Consider the following 22,749-nt stretch of genomic DNA (forward strand, 5'->3'; position numbering starts at 1 on the left):
ATATGTTGCATTTTCGTATCAGTACATTTGTGTATTTTCGGCACTATGTGTGCATGTATGGTATTCATAATGAGTTTGTGAGTTACCGTTTCGATGTATTAGTATAGTGTTGTTGTTACTGTAGTACATATACTTTCGTTTAGAACTTATATGCAACTCATGTACCTTGCATTCTCATTTGACATGCGATGGGCTATGAATGAGTACTTTTGAACATATCGATTGATAAGTATGTTGAGCATACTAAATATTATTTCGCAAGTTATCTGACAAGAACTTGACTTATCAAATCAGTTTTTATACGTTTCTTATATTTTATACGATTAAATTCATATTTTGATCTTTTATGAAATACTTATATTTTGTTACGCCTCATTTATTTTATTATGGCTCACTAAGTGAATACTTAGCGTGCGATGATTTTCACGTGTATGTTTACTGTATGAATCGGAGTGAGGAGTGCAGCTGATATCATTTATCAAGGGTTGCCTCATCAGTAATAATATGACATCTCTAGATGTTTATTTTGATATTACTAGGCATGTTCTTAGATATGTTGTTATGCTCTGATATGATACTTGGTATTTGGTTGTAGTATTATATTACGCTTGAACTTAAACTACTGTTTGATGGATTTTTAAACGTTATTTTATATATTAGTAGTTGAAGAACGTTTTATAAACTATATTATTAAACTGTTTATTTAAATAAACAAAATTTTATTGATTTTCAAATACGAAAATATTTTAAAAGTCATGTGACATCTGTGACTCGTGAACGAGGATATATACGGGAAATGAATGGCACATCTAATCTCTCATAATATATTATCATTTATCACAATCCAACTTACATTTTTAAATATCTCAAATCAACGGATTAATTAGTAATTTTAATTTTTCCTTTGGATTTATGGATTTTCACTAAACCACTGTCTCTAATAAAAATAAAATACAAATTAAAAGAAATAATAATCATCAAAATTTTAGTTACTCAATGAACTTTAAATGTATTTAGGAGTTAAAATTTACATGCACTTTCTTGATTATGATATAAATAACAGTAGATGATAGAACAAAACGCTTTACAAATATGCCTATTTATAGCACTAATTTAGGATTAATTTGGTGTTTCTCTTTCTGGATTTTCATGAACTCTCAAACAACGGAGTTTATAACAAATAGGAAAGACGACGAAAGATGTTCGTCTAATTTCCCCTTGTCAACCCGTGGGTCACGGACAAAACCCTGTTAGAAGGATTTTCTTTATTTCAATGAATTTTTATTCAAAATATCTAATCTACTAATAAACATTTTAGGATTAGAACATAAAAGGATGGCACCTAAATAGTTATTTATCAAAATTCATTGGTTTAATGGTCTAATCATGATAACAATCCTTCCAATCGAAACAAAGAAATAGACCAGTGACAAGTAAGAGCGCAGCAACAACACAAACCTTATACAAATCTCGACTCTTCCAATCGAAGCCATCAGCAACAGGCTTATGAATACTGTTATAAAAGACATCTGCAGAGCAGAAAAATCAGAGGAAAATTGCTCCCAGACTATGAATATCATTCTAAATTGGTCCCTAAACTTTTACATCTTCCAATTTTCTCCCAAAATTCATCCAATTATGTAATTTATTTCAACCATAGTTTGACCTAAATTTTAAAATTTTCAAACATATAGTATAACTTGGTCTAACGATTTTATTAACAAGGGAAGTGATTAGTGTACGTGTATAATTTAGGATTAAATTGAAATGTTCAAAAACTTTGGGGACCAAGTTAGAATTAAGATCATGGTTCAGGGATGAAAATGAAATGTTAAAAGTTTGAGGATTAATTTAGAATAATAGTCATAGTTTATGGATGAAATCAAAATAATTAAAAGTTTAGAGACTAATTCAAAATGAGGGTAATAAATTGGGATGTATGATGCAATTAACTCGTTTTTTATCAGGTTATGTAATTTGAAATGTGTGATTTAAGTTATATTAATAACATAATCAAAATCGATTTTAAGTCGATGACTAATAATTCTCAAGGGAATTTTTAATTAATGGATTTTTTTTGAATTAATCACTTGTATCCAATCTATTGACTGATTAATTCAAATTGGGTACTGCAGAGGCGAGGACGACCCTCCCACCCTAGTTTGCTTTATTCACAAAGGTCAATATTTGAACTCCTGACATTTATTAAGGACCTAGTTGATTCATAATCAGGATCCGATCTATTTAATGAAAAATTTTATTTTATTTTATCATAATAAGGTTTGTATTTATCTCTTTAGTTGATAAATGCTTTATTAAATAAAAAAAGTATAGCACAGAACAGAAGAAGAAAAAATGCAACTTCGGGGAAGAAACTAATCATAAACCGACCAAGATAAAGTTTTAGGTTAGAGACCAAGTCAACACGTATTCGTTGCTTTTTTTGGAGTGAGACTTTTCTTAGCTCATGGTCAATGAATTTTAATTTCGTCTTTCCCGGCACGGAATAGGAGTATTAAGGTCGATATATTATAAATTAAAAAATATAAATATATTTATTTTTTTGATATTTACTAAAATTATTGATTGGTTGATGATATGTCATAATATAATATTTTTTTGATAATCAAATTTGTATATCATCCAAAGAAAGCAGTAAGCTGCTACAATGTACAGAAGAACAGCAAGAATAGACCCCAATCAATGCATAACTGTCTATTTACACTATCTAGTCTATTCATGTAATGTCTATATAACTTGATTCTAACAACCTCTTTAATGATATTTACAATAGTATCTATCGAATGCATCACTCCTCTAAAATATATGCGATTGTGCTCCTCCCAAATGAAGTAAACAAAACCAGTCCATGAAAGTTTAAGGATGTGCATTAATAGGGATTTGCCCTTCATATTCCTGACCAGCCAGTCAAGTATATGATCCCAACTAGGCCATTGAATTTGCAGCCCACATAGCTGCAATATGGCGCTCCAAACCCCCCTCGAAAAAAGACAGTCTATGAATAAATGATTCCTTGATTCCAGATCAGTACCACAAAGTCCACAGTTTGCATCGGTCACCATAGCAAACCTACAAAGTCTCTCCTTGGTAGGTAACCTATCAAGGATGGCCATCCATGCAATCAAAGAAAACTTAGGGATGTGAGCAGGGAACCAAACAACTTTATGCCAAGCAACTTTGTTTTTCCTGTCCCGAATGTTGTTCCAGATCCAGCTCCCCTAATTTGTGACCAGCTACCTGAAGCAGCAAATAAACCTCTGGCTTCCTCACGTAGATTGATCAACTTTCTGAGAATCCAGCTAAAGTGGGATTTGTTTTCAACATTCCAGTAATCATCAAGTTTAAAGCAGTACACATTAATCCAGGCAACCCATAATGATCCATCGCCAGCCAAAATATTTCTAACAAGCATGAAACAATATGTTTTGTTCTAGTTAATCAAACTTTTTAGCCCCAAGCCACCTTCAGATTTAATAGAACAAATCTGGAACCAACTGACCCTCGCACCTCGAGCAGGGGAGTCATTACCCTTCCAAAAGTACCTCATGCACATCCTCTCAATATCCTGAATCACACCCTTAGGCAAAACCAATTGCCTACTCCAGTAATTAAAGATACTAAAAAGGATTGCTTTAATAAGTTGCAGTCTCCCCCAAAGCTCAATTTCCTACTCGACCACATCCTCAATTTATCCTTAATTCTCTCCAGCAAAGCAGAGCAGTCCTTCCTAGAGAGCTTACGAGTTACAAGAGGAACTCCCAAATACCTGACAGGAAGATTACAAGATCTAAACCTTGTGGATGCTTGAATCTGCTCTAAATCATCTCCATTAATCCCACAGACAAAGAGTTCAGTTTTTAAGGCATTTAACTTGAGCCCAGACAGATGATAGAACTTTTCTAGGATGCTTTTTACTCCTAACACTGAATCCATAGACCCATGACAGAATAGCAGCAGATCATCAGCAAAACAGAGATGTGTAAGAGAGATTCTCTTACATTTTGGATGGAACCTGAAGATTCCATTCCTAGCAGCAACATCAAGCAATCTGGAGAGTACATTCATAACAAGTACAAATAGGTAAGGGGATAATGGGTCCCCCTGCCTAACACCTCTAGCACCTCTAAAATACCCCACAAGACTGTCATTCAGAGCAATTGAGTATCTAGGGGTAGTCCATCTTTATAGCGCATCTAGGAGAAAGATTTCTCCTAGAATAGCCCTTAACTATTTCCTGGGCTAAAAGTGTATTGTCAGTGATGCTTCTACCCTTGAAAAAAGCAAATTGGCTAGCAGAGATCATTTCAGGGAAGAAATGGGCTAGTCTAGTGACCAAAAACCTAGTAATAGTTTTATATACCACAGAACAGCAAGAGATGGGTCTAAATTCCCTAGACATACAAGCATTCAAGGACTTTGGCACTAAAACTAATGTAGTTACATTAAATGCAGGTAAAAGGTAGGAGGTCTGGAAAAAATACCTCACAACATTAAGGAAATCAGATTGAACAATCCCCCAAGCCACCTTGAAGAACCAAGAGGTGAACCCATCAGGTCATGGGCTCTTGTCTTTACCTTGTCTAAACAATGCCTCTTTAATTTCAGTATCTGAAACCACTCCCTCCAGAACCCTCTCTGCACCAACAGGCAAAGTATAGCTCAAGAGTTCCTTCAAACACTCAGGAGGACACTCTTGGACCATGGGGTCAGCAGCATCAATTAACTTGCTGAAAAAATCCAATAATTCAGCAGCCATACCATCAAATGTTTCATGGCATTGTCCATCTTCACTCTTAATGACTCTAATAGTGTTCTTCTTTTTTTGGAGTGCAACCTTTTGATGGAAAAGTTTTGTGCTCAAATCCCCCTCCTACAGCCAATGGATCTTTGTTTTCTGCCTGTAGAACTCAAGCTCAGCCACTTCAAGGTCAACTAGGTCAGCATGGACCTTATTCTCCTCGTCCACCCCAAATTGGCTAGCACCAGATAGGATAGAAAGTTGAACAAACTCCAGTTCTACCCTCTTAGCAGCTACCCTAGCAGATATATCAGAAAAATGATTCATGTTTAACTCCTTCAGAACAGGCTTCAATCTTTTCATTTTGTTAAACAGGACCTGAATTGCATTACCCTCACTGTGCATAAGCCAAGACTCCCTCACACTATTCAGGAAGTTTTCATTTGCAGTACAGCAATTAAAAAATTTAAAAGGCTTTGACATGTGGACTTGTGCCTCTTTCTGAGTCCAGATTAACCCAAGGCAGTGATCAAAAGCCACAGGGGCCTTGAACTCAACATAGGAATCTGGAAAATCCAGCAGCCACTGGGAGTTAGTGATGATCCTATCCAACTTCCTAGCCAAATAGGACCCACCCTGTTTGTTAGACTAGGTAAAGAGAGGCCCTGCAAAAGGATGATCCTGCAACTCCAGATCCTCCAGGCAGTCCTTGAATTCTTCCATATCAGCTGAAGAGTGTGAACCCAATAAAGCATAGTCAGAACTTTCTTGGGCATTAGCAATAACATTGAAGTCACCACCCAACACCCATGAATAATGGCCTATCTCACTCTCCAGGCTCCTAAGATAATCCCAGAGTCCCCTTCTAGACTGACTATTATTACTCTCGTAAACAGCAGTGATAACAACTCTGTGGCCAGAAATATCACCTCTAATGGAAAGAGCTTGATCACATCCATCAATCACAGAGAAATACAGCCTCTTATTCCACAAAATCCAGAGTCTACCACCTTCAATATATTGATAGTTTACCTCAAAGTTCCACTCATCAGTAAAAACACCAACCACCTTGGAAACATTACAGCTCCTAACTCTAGTCTCCATGAAACATATAATATCCACCCCTAAATTCTCCAGTCTTTTAAGAATTTTGCCTTGTTTGAGCACATTATTAATGTCTCTCACATTCCAGAAACAGATAATCATCTAAACAAGGATGGAGGGACCACCATTACCAACTCCAGAACCTGTCACACTACCCTTAGCCTTCTCAACCATATCTTTTTTCTTAGCTCTAATCTCATTTAGCAATACTGCAACACCCATAGCCGCAGCCCGAGGCTTCCTAGTGTCACAGCCTCCACTACCTACCAATTGATCCAATTTACCAGAAGAGCCCAAATTATCTTTTTTTCTCCCTTTAGCTTTCTTTTTCTGTAAAAAGGATTCCTGTAGAGAAGGATAGTCTCCACCAACATGAGAATTATCCTGGCCAGTTTTAGATATTTCCTTATCCCCTCCCAATGTGTCAACTGCTCCAACAGTAGCATGCTGAGCACCTAGATCCAAAACATCACCACTAGGTGCATCCTTCTTGACCCTCTGTTCATCCATGTCACCAGAAGCACACAATGTGACCGCTCCATCAGCCTTAACCAACTCCACTTGATTAATACCAGCGAAGGGAGCAACAGGATTACTCTCCTGAAGGGCCTCCACAGTCAGCTCTGCAGCAGGACCACCCTGCAGATCATTAGCCTTTGAGGATTTACTACCATCAAGATTGGGATCAATAGAACAAGAAGAATATCCAACATGAACTACTATTTCCTTAGCCATAACCCCAGAAGGATTAACTTTCCTCCTCCAGACTTGAGTTTCTTTGTTCTTAACTGGTGCCTCTGCACAGACATTGGATAGATGACCAAAGGTATTGCAATGCATACAAACCTTAGGCAACCAAGATACATAGACCCTAATCCTCACAACAGATCCATTACTCAGCAGAACCTGAACCATCTCAGGAACCTCAACACCAGCCCCTATCTCAACACAAACTTTAGCATACTCAAGCCTCTCTTTGGATGTCGTTATGGAATCCATATAGAGTGGATACCCAACAGCACTCGCAATGTAGCTGAGACCTAGTCTAGTATAAAGCTCGAGAGGGACATTATACAATTGAATCCAAATCGGGATGCTCTTAAGGTCAAAATCAAGCCTCTGTATATTAGGCTCCCACTTTCTAAAAACGAGAGGCTTGTTTTGCACATGCCATGGCCCGTTTTCGAGAATCCAATCTCTCATATCTTTGTTAGAGAATGAGAAAATAAAGAGGTTCGAACTAGCCAGACTAACCCTCACAGTCGAGTTTTTCCCCCACAAGATCTCAGCAATCCTCTGCATGGAGCCAAAATTCGGAGCAGCTCCAATGAATTGCCCCGCAATCAAGTGACCCCATTCAATAATCCCCTCGTCAAACACAGCAGCAGGAGACTTGACAGTAGAAATTCCCTCCAATTTCTCAAGGGGAAAGAAATCGATGGTTTGCTCTTCAATTTCCCTAAACAACTTCCTTCAATCCGGACTTGAAGCCATTGAAAACTCGGACGCTACCAGAATCCACCGCACAACACTAGAAACACCAAAGAGAGAATAGAAGTCAGCAATGAAGAACCAATCCTGAGGTCTCATTAGTCCAGCTAACGTGCGCCCGGAGAGAGTTCATCCCGTTATTAACATGGAAGTTTTGATATAATATTAAATACTATTATATATGAATTTTTTACGTGAAAATAGTTGTCTTAAAAACACAAATGGCCGCATATGCTTTTAGTCAAATAAGATCGGTACAAATATGAAAGTAAAAGAAAAGTAAAATTAATTCATAATTAAAACAAATACTCTTTAAAACTAAATCTTCGTTGGAAGAATTACAATTTATCAGCAATATTTCAAATAAATTCGTTTATTAAAAACTATAGGTCCACGAATTATTAATAATAAATTACAAATCATATGCTTGTACTTCTAGGTACAACGGGGCATGCCAGGTGGGGGAGGGAGCATGCTTGTTTTCGTGGTCTTTCCGTTCCTAACGATGAAAACGGTGTCCATTCCCCAGCTGCTATGCCTCTCGTAATGGCAATGCATAAACCATACGCTGAAAATACATATCATTCATCATTCATCTCGATTAATTTGAATAGATCATTGGTTATAAGAAATGTGGATTTTGTAAATGAAAACTTACCAGGATTGTTTGCAAAGAATCTAACGGCAGCCCATCCTTCATCAGGAACGTAGACGGTGTTAATGAGCGGTGGGTCAACCAAGTTGTAAGTCCTCGGGTCGGTCTGGTTGTTGAAATTTCCAGTACCGGTTCCCACCCAGTAAAAGCTAAAACCATGCAAATGGAGTGGGTGACCTCCACCGCCACCGACCTCTGTTGCTTGGAACACAATCTCGACTGCATCACCATAATTTAGCATAACAGCCCTCGTCCCTGAAGTAGCATTCCTACCCACGATATTAGTTATGTTGCTGCCGGTGAAATTATAGAACTCTGGTGGATTCAGGGGAAAATCTTCGGTGTAAACACCATTGATGCTCCTGTATTATTAACAATAATTTATAAGAATTAGCAACAGTTAATGAAACTACCAAAATTGCTATAACTATGTCTACATACATGTTATAGTATGCTTGGAGGATGTCAGTACGCGGAAAAACAAAGCTGACATTGTTCAAACTTGCAGCAAGTCTATTTGGTACAACACATTGTGGGCCTTCGCAACCAGGCAAGGTGTTTGCGGCGATTGCAATGTAGAGTCGTCTATTGATTCTGGAATTCACCGGCACGTTCAATCGTGGATTCTGGGGGACCCTCGTATTCCTAATTCGGCTGAGGAACCTGTTGCTAGCATCCGTATCGTTCAATGCTGGCAGTGTTACCATGGAAGCATTCAATCCACCCGGACTGTTTGTATATTCAAAAAGTCCAGTGGTAATGAAGTCAATAAGCACGGCCGAGGAATCAGAGAAAGGCCTAGTAGCCATGTAATATCGGCCAGCGTTTTGGTTGGCCACGACTAAAACATCCATAGTTTGTCCAGGGCTGATCATTATATAGTTGGTCATAAGCCTTCTAACGTAAGACGCATCTTGGGCGACGAGTGTGAGGGTGTGATTTGCGATGGAGAAGAATTTTGGTTCATTCATTGCAGAGTTGATGATGCGGAGAAGGTATGTACTCCCATAATTAACTTGCATACGAAATATTGTATCTACAACAGTGATGAATTTAGAAAAAAATTATCGAGTGGCTCAATATAAATAACTTGATCTATATTCAGTAATGCTAGAACGTACCATTGCAAGCGGTTGTGTCGCCTAAGTGTCCGTTGATGGCATAAGCATCTGGTTGGCGAGGAGTGGTACCCGCTGCAACTGCTTCATCAATCATTCGCTTGTAGTCGTCATTGTACCATGTTTCTGTCGATACATATTCAAAAAGAGCATTCAGATAAAGATTCATATAATAATTTTATAAACAACACCTAGCGAAAAGTTGAAAGATATGCTTACGAAGCATGATTGTTTGATCGGCATCAGGTGTGGGGAACGGATAAGTTTCTTTCTCGGCTGGTAAAATGACAAAGGCTCCCTGGACAGAACCGCGAGTCCAGTCACTGTGAGCATGCCACCACAGGGTTCCTATTTCATCCGACAATATGACTTCGTATGTGAAGTTGGTTCCTGGTCGAATCGGGCATTGAGTTACGTTTTCGGGACCATCAGACCATGGATTTCTTGGTTGTTTCACACCGTGCCTGCAGCAACATAATTAATTAATTTATTTCGATTCTTCAGGAAATAACCATTGGAAAATGAAAAAGGACAATTACCAGTGGATGGTGAAACCATAGTTCCCTTGATTATGAACGTTAACGAAGACAGTATCACCTCTGTGAACACGAATCTCAGGTCCTGGATAACTGTCGTTCACGACCAGCATTGGCGTTGTGTCGCATAGCTTCGTAAAGTTTGCCTCGCGCACCTGCAATAATTTAACTCCTTTTACGAATCCATAGTGATGAAGTATATTTAAGAGTAGGTAAAAGGAAAGGAAAGAGACACTCACGAAGAATTCATAGTGATGCACATCGGCACTGCAGAGGAGCAAAGTACTCAGAAATATAACCCCCAAAGAACTTAGCTTCAGTAAACTCATTTTGATCTCTCCACTGTGTTCTTAGTTCGTCCCTGACTTTTCTTGTCTCTGTTTAAGGGTCATGAAACCCAACCATTTATAGTGAAGAAAGCTTGGTGTCTTTCCTCGGAGGGGAAGAGGAAAAGAGAGAATTTTCCAAAGCGCATATTAGAAACATAATTTTCTTTTCATGTATACAGTTGGGATTTGATTCATTGCACGCACAATTGGACCATGGGAAAAGTCAGCTTTCAGCCTATATGTTGAAGATATTTACCTAATGCAGTGTTCGTTATCTTAATGCTTAAAAGTATAAATAAATATTTAAACTATGTTTTTTAGGTATTTAAATTATTTTTTTTATCAAATTAAATATTTAAATCGTTATATTTAATTATCTTAAGTTTTCATATTTTTTTAGTTAGAAAAATATTTTTTGACCAATTAAATATTGACATGTCATACAAAATTATGTATTTATTTTGACCAAAAAAAATTAGGGGTTTAAAGTAAAAAATATATATGGTTTAGGGACTTATTTTGACCAAAAAATAGTTAAGAAACTTAAGGTAATTACATATAATAATTTAAGTACCTAGTTTGAACAAAAAATAATTTAAATATATTACAAAAAAAACATAATTTAAATAATTTTTAGTTTAGGCCTTATCTTAATCATGCTCGTGGATAATAACGCATATATATATTCCTGTTCATGGTTGCCCTTGTTTTATGATAATAGTTTACTTTACTGGTTGTATGTGCAGTTTCCTTGTGATATATAAGTCGCCATTTAAAATTATAATAAATTATATTTAAGGGTATAATTATCGGAAGATTTTAATCTAATCAGTGATATTTTAATTAAGTTATTTGTTGCTACTATTAAATAGAGGAGTTGTTGTGGAGTGTTCAAAATTAATACCGATGGGGCGTGTCGGAATGATAATGGGTTTGCTATTTGTGATGGTGTCATTCGTGATGACGAAGGTGTTGGTTTTGGGGATTCTCAAAAATAATCGGGAAATTTTCACCACTTGAAACCGAGCTGTGGGGTAAGTTTTTTAAGGTTTATCTCCAGCTTGGAGACTGGGTTTGGATTTGGTGTCGGATAGTAAACATGTTATTGATGCGATTAACGATACATGGTGGTCCATTACCTCGACACTGGTTCATCATATCCGGCGGTTCAAGGGTAATAATTGGAGACTAGATTTCAGTCACGTGTCTCGCGAGAGGAATCAAGTAGCGGATTGCTTAGGGCGCTTAGCTTGGTCCAGCCATCCTGCAATCCAGTTTTACCAGACCCCACCTGTGAATGTTGCAGATTTGGTACAGGAGGAGAGCCCTGGGTGCTCGTTGCTGGAGAGTAGGCATTAGTCGGTAGAGCTCTTATTTTCTTCCATTAAAAAAATAAAATAAAAAACAAATTGATAAAATATGTAATTATGAGAATCAAATATGTATTGTATCAATTTTATTAATTATCAAGTCAATTGCTCTATCTAATATTAACAACAAATAATTTGATTGATCATTCAAATAATCCGATTAATAAAATTAAAATAATGATTATCTGATTATATTCCTCCTATAATTAAATTATTTTGGGTATATTCTACCTAAAAACATTAATGAAACGCTAACCTCATAAAATACATCATTTATTATTTACGTAAACATTTGATTAACTTCACTATTAATTCAGTCTATATACTTGTGGTTTTTCAAAACATCATGATAACATGCAAGAAAACATTAAACCAAGATTGAATTAAACGTTAATATTGGTTTCTACTTTCCAGAAGGAGAACCAGGCTGTGGAAAATACACGCGTGATTATTACAAAGTTTACCAACTAAAGGCTAAAGCATTTGAAAAACTAACGGAATTGCAGGGACCCAGATTTGGTAGCAATGAATTTTAGAACGAAGAATCATTCAAAGTTATAACTTTGAAAGGTACTGAGCAGTTATGCATACAACAGCTGGAACATTGAACTTTGGCCTTCTGGGATTGCCCAGCCTTACCATGGACGACCTTGTCGGTAACTTTGAAAGGGAGTAGTTAGGCATACAACAGTTGGAACATTGAACTTTGGCCTTCTTAATCAACACAAACTGTGTTTATTCAAAGAAAAAGGAGAAAATAACATTTTTCATATGCAACTTGTTAATGATGTGTTGCTTTCATACAGAGATGTCCAGACACGTAATCATCTGTCAATATTCTAGCATTAAAGACCATGGCTTTATCTCATCCACAGTATACGATTCAATTATTTTACAACTATTTGTTCTTATCCACAATATCGACTTCGAGTAGGGCACGGAAGATTTACAATCCACAACAATTTTATTATAGTTTTAATTAAAAATAATTCGTTAAATTATGACAGTTATAATAATATATTTTATCCTTATTACTTTTATACTTTTCTTCAATTTAGACTTTATACTTTTCATCAATTTAGACATAATTAGAATTATAACATATTTATTTTTTATTATTTACATACTTTATCAATTTGATTTTAAAATAAAAATAATTTAATAAATTTATTCTTATCGAAAATTAAAAGAAACAATGATGAAGTTGAAGAGGCTCGAATATAAGTCTTAGAGATAAAGTGACGTCTAATCACTAAATCAAATTTAATATTCGTATGAAGTAATTTTATTAGTGAAAATTAAAGGAAATAAGTATGGTATTGGGAGAATCAAACATGGATATTGAAATATAGCCACATTCAACTACTTAACTAAATTTAATATTTAATTCAATTTTGATAAAAATTTATATAAGATATTTTCAAAAATAAAAATGGTCTTAAGGAGATTTAAACCTAGATGCTATTCAGTTCAAAAAAAAACTAGGAGCTATTCTACATTTATCCACTAAATCAAATTAAATATTTGTTTTACTTTTGGAAAATACTATATTTAGATTATACTATGTTTGATGAAGAATTTTTACAATTTTAAATTTAATTCAATAGTTTTATTTACTATGTTTTTTACAATTACATATATAATCATTGAATTATATTTTTTAATTTAATTAATAAATTTAAAATTTTATATTTGTATATAAACATACCTCTACTTATGTAATGGGATTGTATTTTATTAACAAATATTATAGTAACTACAACTTAACCCATCTATTTATATATAATTGATCAATTATATATTAAATACTGATCTTGATTCAATGGTTAAATGTGTTTATAGTCCAAGACCCATATATAATTCTCCTCAATTTTATTTTTATTAATTTTTCACAAATAAAATGATCTTGATTCAATGGTTAAATGTGTTTATAGTCCAAGACCCATATATAATTCTCCTCAAATTTTCACAATAATATATATAACTCTCGAGATAATGTTCTTGAATAAATTATTTCACGAGATAATGCACTTCCAAGATTAATTGCTCAAATAAGGTGAAATGCAAAGTGTGACCGTATGTCGCCATGCCTTCCTGGCGACCTTGTACGAGAGTTACGAGAGTTTGCATGTGCCATGCACGAGCTAGGGGTAGGTCGTCATGCCTTCCGGGCGACCTTGTAGGTCGCCATGCCTTCCGGGCGACCTTGTAGGTCGCCATGCCTTCCGGGCGACCTTGTCTCCGCTTGCATGGCCATGCATAGGTCGCCATGTGAGATTCCTGCACGTCCCCTACTGCTCCCCGCTGCATGTAGTCCCCTCCTGCTCCCCGCTGCATGCCGCTGCATACCTGCAGCTATCATAGCTGCAATTGCAGCGTGAAATCAGCTGCTTCATGCATCAATTATTGATGCATGCATGTGAACCATTTCATCCCGTGAATTGCACAATTATTGGTGAAATAATTAAGGCAGTCGGTGACACTTAAATTATATATGGGAGGTGGTTAACGTGAGAACATAAAAGAAAGAAATAGAGAAGAGATTGCAGTCGAAGAAAGGGATAAGAGATTGCAGCCGAGAAGGAAAGAAATGGAGAAAGGAAAGGAATAAGAAGAAAGGGAGATAAGGCTATTGTGAGGTAAATTTTTATTAATTAAATTAGTTTATTATTATAAATTTTTAGTTTGTTAGTTTAGGGTTTAGGGTAAAACAAAAATCAATTAATTAGTTTGTTAGTTTAGGGTTATATGATTGTTAGTTTAAGTTTATATAAATAAAAAATTATTAATTAGTATGTAGTTATAGTTAAAAATAATTAATTAGTTTGTTTTGTTAGTCATTAGTTATATAAAACAATTATTTAATTAGTTTGTGTTAGTTAAATAGATAAGTTATATTTGTTTGTTGAATTTATATTATATAAAAAATTAGTTAGTAAGTTTATTAATAGTATATTATAATGAAAAAATAGTTTATTAGTTTTAGTTATATAAAAGAATATTTTATTAGTTGTTTAAGGGTTTAGCGTTTACGTTTAACTTATATTTTAAAAAGTTTAGTTTGTTAGTTTATTAGTTTATTATATTATAAGTTATTATATTAAATTTTTTTGTTGTGTTGTAAATTAGTTAGTTAGTTTATATTAGATTATATTAAATGATTTTTTTAAATATTGTTGTTTAATTTTTTTTACAGATTCATTCCAATGGCTGACCAAATTCCACTGCTGAGACTTGACAATGAACATATTTCAAGTCATTTGGGAATAATGGTGAATAAAATATTTGTTTAATGAATTATAATTAATAAATATTTGAATATTATTTTATGATTGTGATAATTTTTTTGAAATATTTAATTACAGGAGGACGAGCAACGAGTCCTTCGTCTTCGGCTACATAAAGTGCCCAAGCCACACCGATTGATAGAAGAAAACTTGCAAGAGGCTGGATTTTGGCATGTAACATTTGTGCGAGATTACAAGTTGGTCCCAAGTTTGATCAGTGCGTTGATTGAACGTTGGAGACCAGAAACGCACACGTTTCATTTGTCGTGTGATGAATGTACGATAACTTTGGAGGATGTGACAATGCAACTCGGGGTCCAAACAAATGGGATGTCGGTGGTAATGTCACATGAGTTTAATAATGTGGCACAACTTTGCAGCTTGTTTCTTGAGAAAACGCCCGTACCACCAGAGTGTAGAGGGTGACGTGTGAAGTTGTCATGGTTGAAGAATGAATTTCAGCTTCAACCAAATAGTATGGAACACGAAATTATATATGCAACACGAGCATATATATTGCAGTTGAATGGGGGAATTTTGATGCCGGATAAATCTGGTAGTTATGTTCACACTCAGTATCTTCTTTTTCTAAGAAATTTTGAGAATAGTAGGCAATATAGCTGGGGATCGGCGATATTGGCGTTCTTGTATCGTGAGATGTGCAAGGCGTCATTAGTCGTGAATGATAATAATACAGCAGAAATCGGTAGATGTATGTTGCAGCTACAATCATGGACTTGGCATAGACTTCCATTTTTGACACCGATTAGTCGGACTGCGGTTAGGGATGGCAAAAAAACCCGAACCCGACGGGGAAAACCGAAAACCGAATTTAACGGGTCGGGTTCGGGGATGATAAACGGGGACGGGGATGGGGAAAACCCGTTTATGTTAAACGGGGACGGGTTTGGAAATCCCCGCCCCGATTACCCGATTACCCGGCCCAATACCCGACCCGATAAATATTAAAAATAATTATTTTTTTATATATAATATTAATATTAACCCTTAAATATTTTTAATTATTTTTTTCACCCCATACTGCCCCAATCACGTGTGAACCTTTAATATCTTTTAATAGACAAACATTGTCTAGTTAAATGGGAAAAGTCTGTTTGGTTTGCTGGTATTGTGCTACTTCCAACGAACGTGTACTTGCTGCAGGGTCCTCGTCCAGTACACCATTACACACCTGAATCCCACCACTAGAATTGGCAAGCTGGAAATTATGTCCAGCAGAATTTAAAATCAATGCAACTTGCATATTGTCTTCGTCTCTTCGACAGCAACCCTCATTTTCACATTGCATTCTAATAACCTCATACAAGCTGTCTCCATTACACAAGCTTTAACATTCCTCTGACAAAGCGAAGCATGTGAATTAGCCATATTAAAATCAACCTCTGGACCTATACCAACATCACGTTATTCCCTAGCAAATGGAACAACATTTGCTATCTAGTATTAAATTCGAAAATTCTAAAAAATTTCGGTTAATTCAAAAATTAACCGAATTAACCGAAATTTATTCGGTTCGGTTAATATTTTCGAAAAAAAATTGGTTCGGTTAACGGTTAAAGAAAAAAAATTCGGTTAATTCGGTTAATGGTAGTTCAGTCGGTTTGGCCACCGAATGAACAACCCTACCGATACCCTTTTAAATAAACGTTTATGCTAAACGGGGATACCCGTTTCCCCGCGGTTTTCCCCGATTACCCGATGGGGATCCCCGTTTAAATCCCCGCGATTTTTTAAACGGGGACGGGTACCAGTTTTTTAAACGGGGACGGGGACGGGGGACCAATACCCGGCCCGTTGCCATCCCTAACTGCGGTTAACTTTCCACTTGCCGGAAGGTAATATGAATTATCTATTTTAATCTAAAATATCAATTATAAAATATTTATTTTGATTAAAATTATTGAACAAAATGGCTATATTTTTGTTTTGATTGATATACAGATGGAGGCATAAAATTGAAGGCACGGGGTTGGTTCACAACAACATTAAAGAGTTCATATTGAAGATCGACATTAAGGCCAAAAAGGAGGTATGCATAATCTGTTATTATTAATTATTATTTAAATTAACTATATTATTTGATTTAAATCAATTTTATTGTCATTTTAATTTTACAGTTTAATTGGAGACCATACATGAATGAAGAAATTTTGGCGTTGGTGTCTCACGATGTTTTAGATGGGTTTCAATATTGGTGTGTTGTTATACCATTGATCAATTTTGCTTTTGTTGAGATACAATTTGGGGATAGAGTGCTGAGGCAATTCCACTTCCACCAACCTATTCCGCGGAGTCCATGGGATCATGACCTCATCCAAAACTTAGATGGTCGTTGTCAGGTGAATTGGGTTGAAACGCATGACCACCTGCACATATTTGATGGTCGTCGTAAAGAAAATGTTAATTGGGTTGAGAAACATGCAACCTACATTAATGCTTGGAACAATAAGGCTTCATTCATGACAACTCTTGATGACATTCAAGACAACGACTTTAATTTTGAGACTTCGGCTTACCTTGTTTATTTTTGGGATAATGAAAAGTCGTTCTTGACAACAATGGTAGATAGGCAATAGTTTTTGAGGTTTAAGAAAAGATTTGGTAAAGCTGAATACTCTCTATCGAGTGGGAGTGAGAGTTAATCTCAACAACTTGAAGCATAAATGACCGATGTGGATAATAGCGCACCATAATCGTTCGGCGATGCGGGATCGTTGCATCACACATTTGATGATTCTACTATCCCGGCATACATACCAGATTTTATGCAGCCTGAGGCACCCATCTACTCTCCTATGTTTGCGTCGACGTATGACTTTGAACACATGACATTTATGATGTCAAATAATAGTATATGTCAGTCAACGTTTGCAAGTGGGATGGAATCACAAACTGGTGGAATGGCAGTTCAAATGCCCCCAATGAATGAGGAGAATGGGTAACATACTCCTGAGCAACCGCAATGGCCACAACGCATCAGACGTCCGCCCCGACATTATCATTCAACAACACTCCGGCATCGGCAACAATTGTAAACTCGTTTGTTATTTGTTACAAATTAAATATTGAAATTAGACTAGTTTTTATAACCTTAATAAATTCAACATATTTATAATGATTATTAGTATCAAATCATTATTATAATTTCATTACTAGTAATCATTAGTAAATCATTAGTATCAAATCATTAAATATTAATAATAAATCATTATTAATAATAATTACTAAATCATTATTAAATCATTAATATCATTATTATCAAATCATTATTATAATGATTATTACTAAATCATTATTATAATGATTATTATCAAATCATTACTAAATCATCAGTACATTAAATATTAAAATCATTATTAAATCATTATTGTCTAATATTATTAAATCATTATTATCAAATCATTACTAAATCATATAATTATTAAAAAATCCTATGTGTTTTGATTTAAATATGACATATTTGTTATTTGCTAAAAATTAAATGGTTAAAGTTCGAATCTCTTTAAAAAAAAACTTAATTACTAAACTATTAGTAAATCACTAGTATGAAATCATTAAATATTTAGAAATCATTAATAAATTCGACTATGTATAAATTTAAATTCGAGTAGTCCACACTTGTAAACTCATTTGTTATTTGTTACAAATTAAATCATTATTAATGATTAAATCATTATTACAATTTCATTATTATTAATCATTACTTAATCATTAATATCAAATCATTAAATATTAATAATAAATCATTATTAATAATAATTACTAAATCATTATTATTAAATCATTATTATAATGATTATTGCTAAATCATTATTAAATCATTATTATGGTTAATTGCACCACACGTCTATTCAAATCTGTTCAAGTCCTAGAATTATAAATGTCATATCAATTAGGTACCTCTATTTAAAAAGTTCGCTCGAATAATTTATCGACAAAAATTAAATAAATTCAACTTCAATGTGAAAATATAATAATTTATCACTCCATTAAATCATTAGTATCAAATCATTATTATAATTTCATGATTACTAATCATTACCAAATCATTACTATCAAATCATTAAATATTAATAATAATTTCATGATTACTATTCATTATCAAATCATTAAATATTAATAATAATTTCATTATTACTAATTATTACTAAATCATTACTATCAAATCATTAAATATTAATAATAATTTCATTATTACTAATCATTATTATCAAATCATTAAATATTAATAATAATTTCATTATTACTAATCATTATTATCAAATCATTAAATATTAATAATAATTTCATTATTACTAATCATGACTAAATAATTATTACAATTTTAAATATAAAATCATTATTAAATCATGATTAAGAAATCATTGCTAAATCATATCATTATTATAAACCAAACAAGTGTTCCATGGATAGGTATTAGTTATGTAACGAAAATATGGTTAATTGAACCACACGTCCATTCAAATCTGTTCAAGTCCTCGAATTATAAATCATTACAAAATTAAATCCGGATAAATACATAGAAATACATATATGATTACTAATGATGAGGCCTATATCTTGGTAAATTAGGACAATTGTTTTTTGAATGGCTTTCACCCCTACATAATCTGCATCTCTTTGCTTGACCTCTCTCTCTAGCATGGAAATACATATTGTTATGAATACGAGTGGACTCAGGTCGACCCTTTGGACTTTTGCGAAGCATTGGATTTGGCAGCCATTCGTCATGATCTTTTTTTGGGCCAATATGATTCATTCGGGATCTGTCTGAACGCATAGTTGTAGACATTTAATATGCTACGTAGGTGAAAGCATTCATCAACATAAGTGTATGCGCTTACATCAACATACATACATGCAGCAACTGCATGAGCACATAGATATTTCCATGCCTGAAAACGACCACAATCACACCATTTGTGTCGTAAATCAACTCTAAATGTTTGGTCTTCTCCTCCGACGTTACGGTGTATGCACGATATGATAAAAGTATGACCAACTCGGTCGAAATTATGAACAACCATTGATGTTGCCAATCGCTCATTTGCTTCCATTGATTCCACCACTGTAGGAGCCCAAGTTTTACCTCTATTTATGAGACTCTCAATTTCCTTGCCTTTATCCGACCAAACCTTAGCCAATATAAAGTACGTCTCTTTCACCACACTCGATATTGGGAGATGGCGTTTACCTTTTAGTACTAAATTAATGGCCTCAACAAGGTTTGTGGTCATATGTCCGTATCTCCGACCTTCATCGTATGCTTGTGGCCATTTTTCCCACGGTATTTTTGAAGCCCACTTCCAAACACGCTGATCATCGTAAAATACCTTCAAATTCTCCAATCTATTGTCAAAATTTGGTCGACGTAGTTCGTATCCTGTTTCATAATATATTGTGTTAAACCACAATTAAAAAAACCACGTAAAAAATGCACAAATATTTAAAATAAAACTTACCCATGTTGACTATCTCGCTACGAATGTGTGTGTTATGAAACTGGTCGATACTATTCTTGCCAATATGACGGATGCAAAATGTCGGATATGCATACGGAGGTATCCAACCATGGTTCCAATATCATCATCTTCTTCAAGTGGAACTGCAGCATATCTGACTGGGTTGGGACATATCATAAATATATACCTCAAACCATCCACTGCAACTCGAATTTTTCTTTTTATCTTATGCTTCATTTCTATAAATGTGATGTCTTTTTTGAACATCATATTTATTGGTTTTTCAGACTGAAAAACAACTCCGACTTCATTTTCCATAATCTGTCTATTATAATGGACAATCGTGAAAAAGTTGTTGCTCATTTTTTCTACAAATAATATATATATATATATATATATATATATATATATATATATATAGATTAAATAAATTAGATAAGATAATTTCATAAATCATTTACTAATGATTACTAATAATAATGATTAGTTTGATAATTTTTTTTATTTTTTTAAATATCAAACAAATTTGTTAATTAATTGTTATAAATTTTAAGATTATATTCCATTCAATTTTTACTCCTTACTAATTTACACTTAATCTAATATAAATTAAACAAAATATTTTTTTAAAACAACACTAAATATTTTTAAACACAATATTTTTTTAAACGGGAATAAATTAAACAAGTTAATTTTATATAATCTAATATAAACTAAGTAACTAACTAATTTACACATACACAACAACAAAAAATGAACAACAAAAAATAATAAATTACCCTGTATTTATGCCTTCTTCAATTCCTTTCATTTCCTTTCTTGTTTCTTTCTTCGAATCAATCTATATGTGGGCAAATGTTGTGGAATAACGTCATGTACGTGAAAAAAATTATTTCTTTAAACAATAATAAATTAAACAAATTAATTTTATATAATATAATATAATATATTATAATATAACTTAAACTAATAAACTATTTCTTTATTATAATATAATTTAGTTAAAATAACAAACTAACAAACTAATTAAGCACTAATTAACTTTTTTTATAATATAACTTAAACTTCAACAAACAACCTAATATACGTTTAAACACGCTATCAAATTAATTAAATATTTTTTTACATTTAATAACTTAAACTAAGAAACTAATTAACTAATTTTTTATATAATCTAATATATAACTTAAACTAACAAACTAATATAATATAACTTAAACTAACAAACTAATAATTTATACTAACAAACTAATTAACTAAATTTATGTTTTACCCTAAACCCTAAACTAACAAACTAATTATTTCATATAATAAACTAAATTAAACAATAAAAAATTGCCTCACGAACGATGTTTGAGCATTTATCTCCCTTTCTTCTTCTTCTTTTCCTTTCCTTTCTCTCGCCAAATTTTCTTTCTTTCTTATGATTCTACCCTAAACCTCTCATATCCAATATATAATGATCTTTGCACGGTTGGTAAGCTGCAATCAATTTGATCTATATAATTCACGTTGAAGACTGTAATTTTTTCAACTGTTGAACGCTGCAATAATGCAACACTAATTACTGCATGCAGCAGTTGATTTTACGTTGGAACAATACAGCTATGATAGCGGCAGGGGACAGTCTCGAAGCTATGGCACGAGGGAGCAGCTGGAGCAACTATGGCACAAGGGAACAGAAACTTGGTCGCCGGACGTGCATGGCGACCTATGTGAGAGTGTTGGCGATCATTCTCTCTCCGTTGGACGTCGTGCATGGCACATGCATCATTTTCTGGATGCTATAAGGTTGCCCGGAGCGCATGGCGACCTATGTGTTGGGGACGTGCATGGCACGTGCATGGTACATGCAAACGTTCAAATGTTCATTCTCTCTCTATAGCTCGCCGGGAAGCCATGGATACCTAGTAGGTCGCCCGGATGGCATGGCGACCTACGGCCAACACTGTGGATTTCACCATATTTGAGCAATTAATCTTGGGAATGCATTATCTCGTGAAATAATTTCTTCGAGAACATTATCTCGAGAGTTTTGTCCATTTATTTATATATAATTGATCAATTATATATTTTATTTTGATCTTGATTCAATGGTTAAATGTGTTTATAGTCCAAGATCGATATATAATTCTCCTCAATTTATTTTTATTAATTTTTCACAAATAAAATGATATATAGTAATATTATAATCATAAATTAGATATTAAACTTGGTTTAATGGTTAAACTCCTTAGCTATAACTTTATTTCCTTTAGTTTTCACATAGATTAAATTTATAGAATTATCTCTAATTAAAACTGAAATAAAATATATTATTATATAAATTATTTATCTATCACCTCAATAATTTGATCAGATTCTACGAGTTAGGCTTCGTTTGGCGTGGTTTTCTAAAAGTACTTTTAGGTAAAAAAATTCGTTTCCACCGTAAAATCAATATTAAACGGGTAAAAATGAAAGAAAAAAAATATGGTGGAAGCATTGGTTTAAAACCGACCGCAAAAGCTAGGATTTCTAGTTTTTTCAGTTTCAACTTTATGATTGAAAGTAAATTATAATTTTACTTGTATTAATACATGGACTTCACTCAATTATGTATTTATATTTTATTTTA

At 33.9% G+C, this 22,749-nt stretch overlaps 2 protein-coding genes across 2 annotated transcripts in view; both read right to left on the reverse strand.

The window, feature by feature from the left end:
* Positions 1-7,687: 7,687 nt before the first annotated feature.
* On the reverse strand, positions 7,688-10,205 carry LOC120157461 (putative laccase-9). The gene is made up of 7 exons (XM_039168567.1): positions 9,903-10,205; positions 9,667-9,818; positions 9,347-9,591; positions 9,131-9,253; positions 8,451-9,045; positions 8,013-8,371; positions 7,688-7,923 (listed from the first exon to the last, which is right to left on the reverse strand). Exons 1-7 carry the CDS (start codon positions 9,990-9,992, stop codon positions 7,790-7,792), a joined length of 1,698 nt encoding a protein of 565 aa, XP_039024498.1. The 5' UTR covers positions 9,993-10,205; the 3' UTR covers positions 7,688-7,789.
* LOC120157463 (tRNA-specific adenosine deaminase TAD3-like) overlaps positions 9,643-22,749 on the reverse strand; it is a 36,351-nt gene continuing 23,244 nt past the window's right edge. Inside the window, exons 11-13 of the mRNA XM_039168569.1 lie at positions 21,226-21,230; positions 20,233-20,240; positions 9,643-9,658 (exon numbers count right to left, since the gene is read on the reverse strand). The gene's annotated coding sequence lies outside the window, so the exon portion shown is untranslated. The remainder of the gene's footprint in view (positions 9,659-20,232; positions 20,241-21,225; positions 21,231-22,749) is intronic.

Source organism: Hibiscus syriacus, unplaced genomic scaffold, assembly GCF_006381635.1.
Source record: "Hibiscus syriacus cultivar Baekdansim isolate YM2019G1 unplaced genomic scaffold, ASM638163v2 tig00111272_pilon, whole genome shotgun sequence".
NCBI classification, from domain to species: domain Eukaryota; kingdom Viridiplantae; phylum Streptophyta; class Magnoliopsida; order Malvales; family Malvaceae; genus Hibiscus; species Hibiscus syriacus.

Excerpts from the sequence above, each read along its gene's own strand:
- LOC120157461 (XM_039168567.1), bottom strand. The coding sequence starts at position 9,992 with ATGAGTTTACTGAAGCTAAGTTCTTTGGGGGTTATATTTCTGAGTACT. Across the intron at positions 9,819-9,902 it reads TGCATCACTATGAATTCTTC|GTGCGCGAGGCAAACTTTAC; the intron begins GTGAGTGTCTCT and ends AAATTATTGCAG. Across the intron at positions 9,254-9,346 it reads CGATCAAACAATCATGCTTC|AAACATGGTACAATGACGAC; the intron begins GTAAGCATATCT and ends ATGTATCGACAG.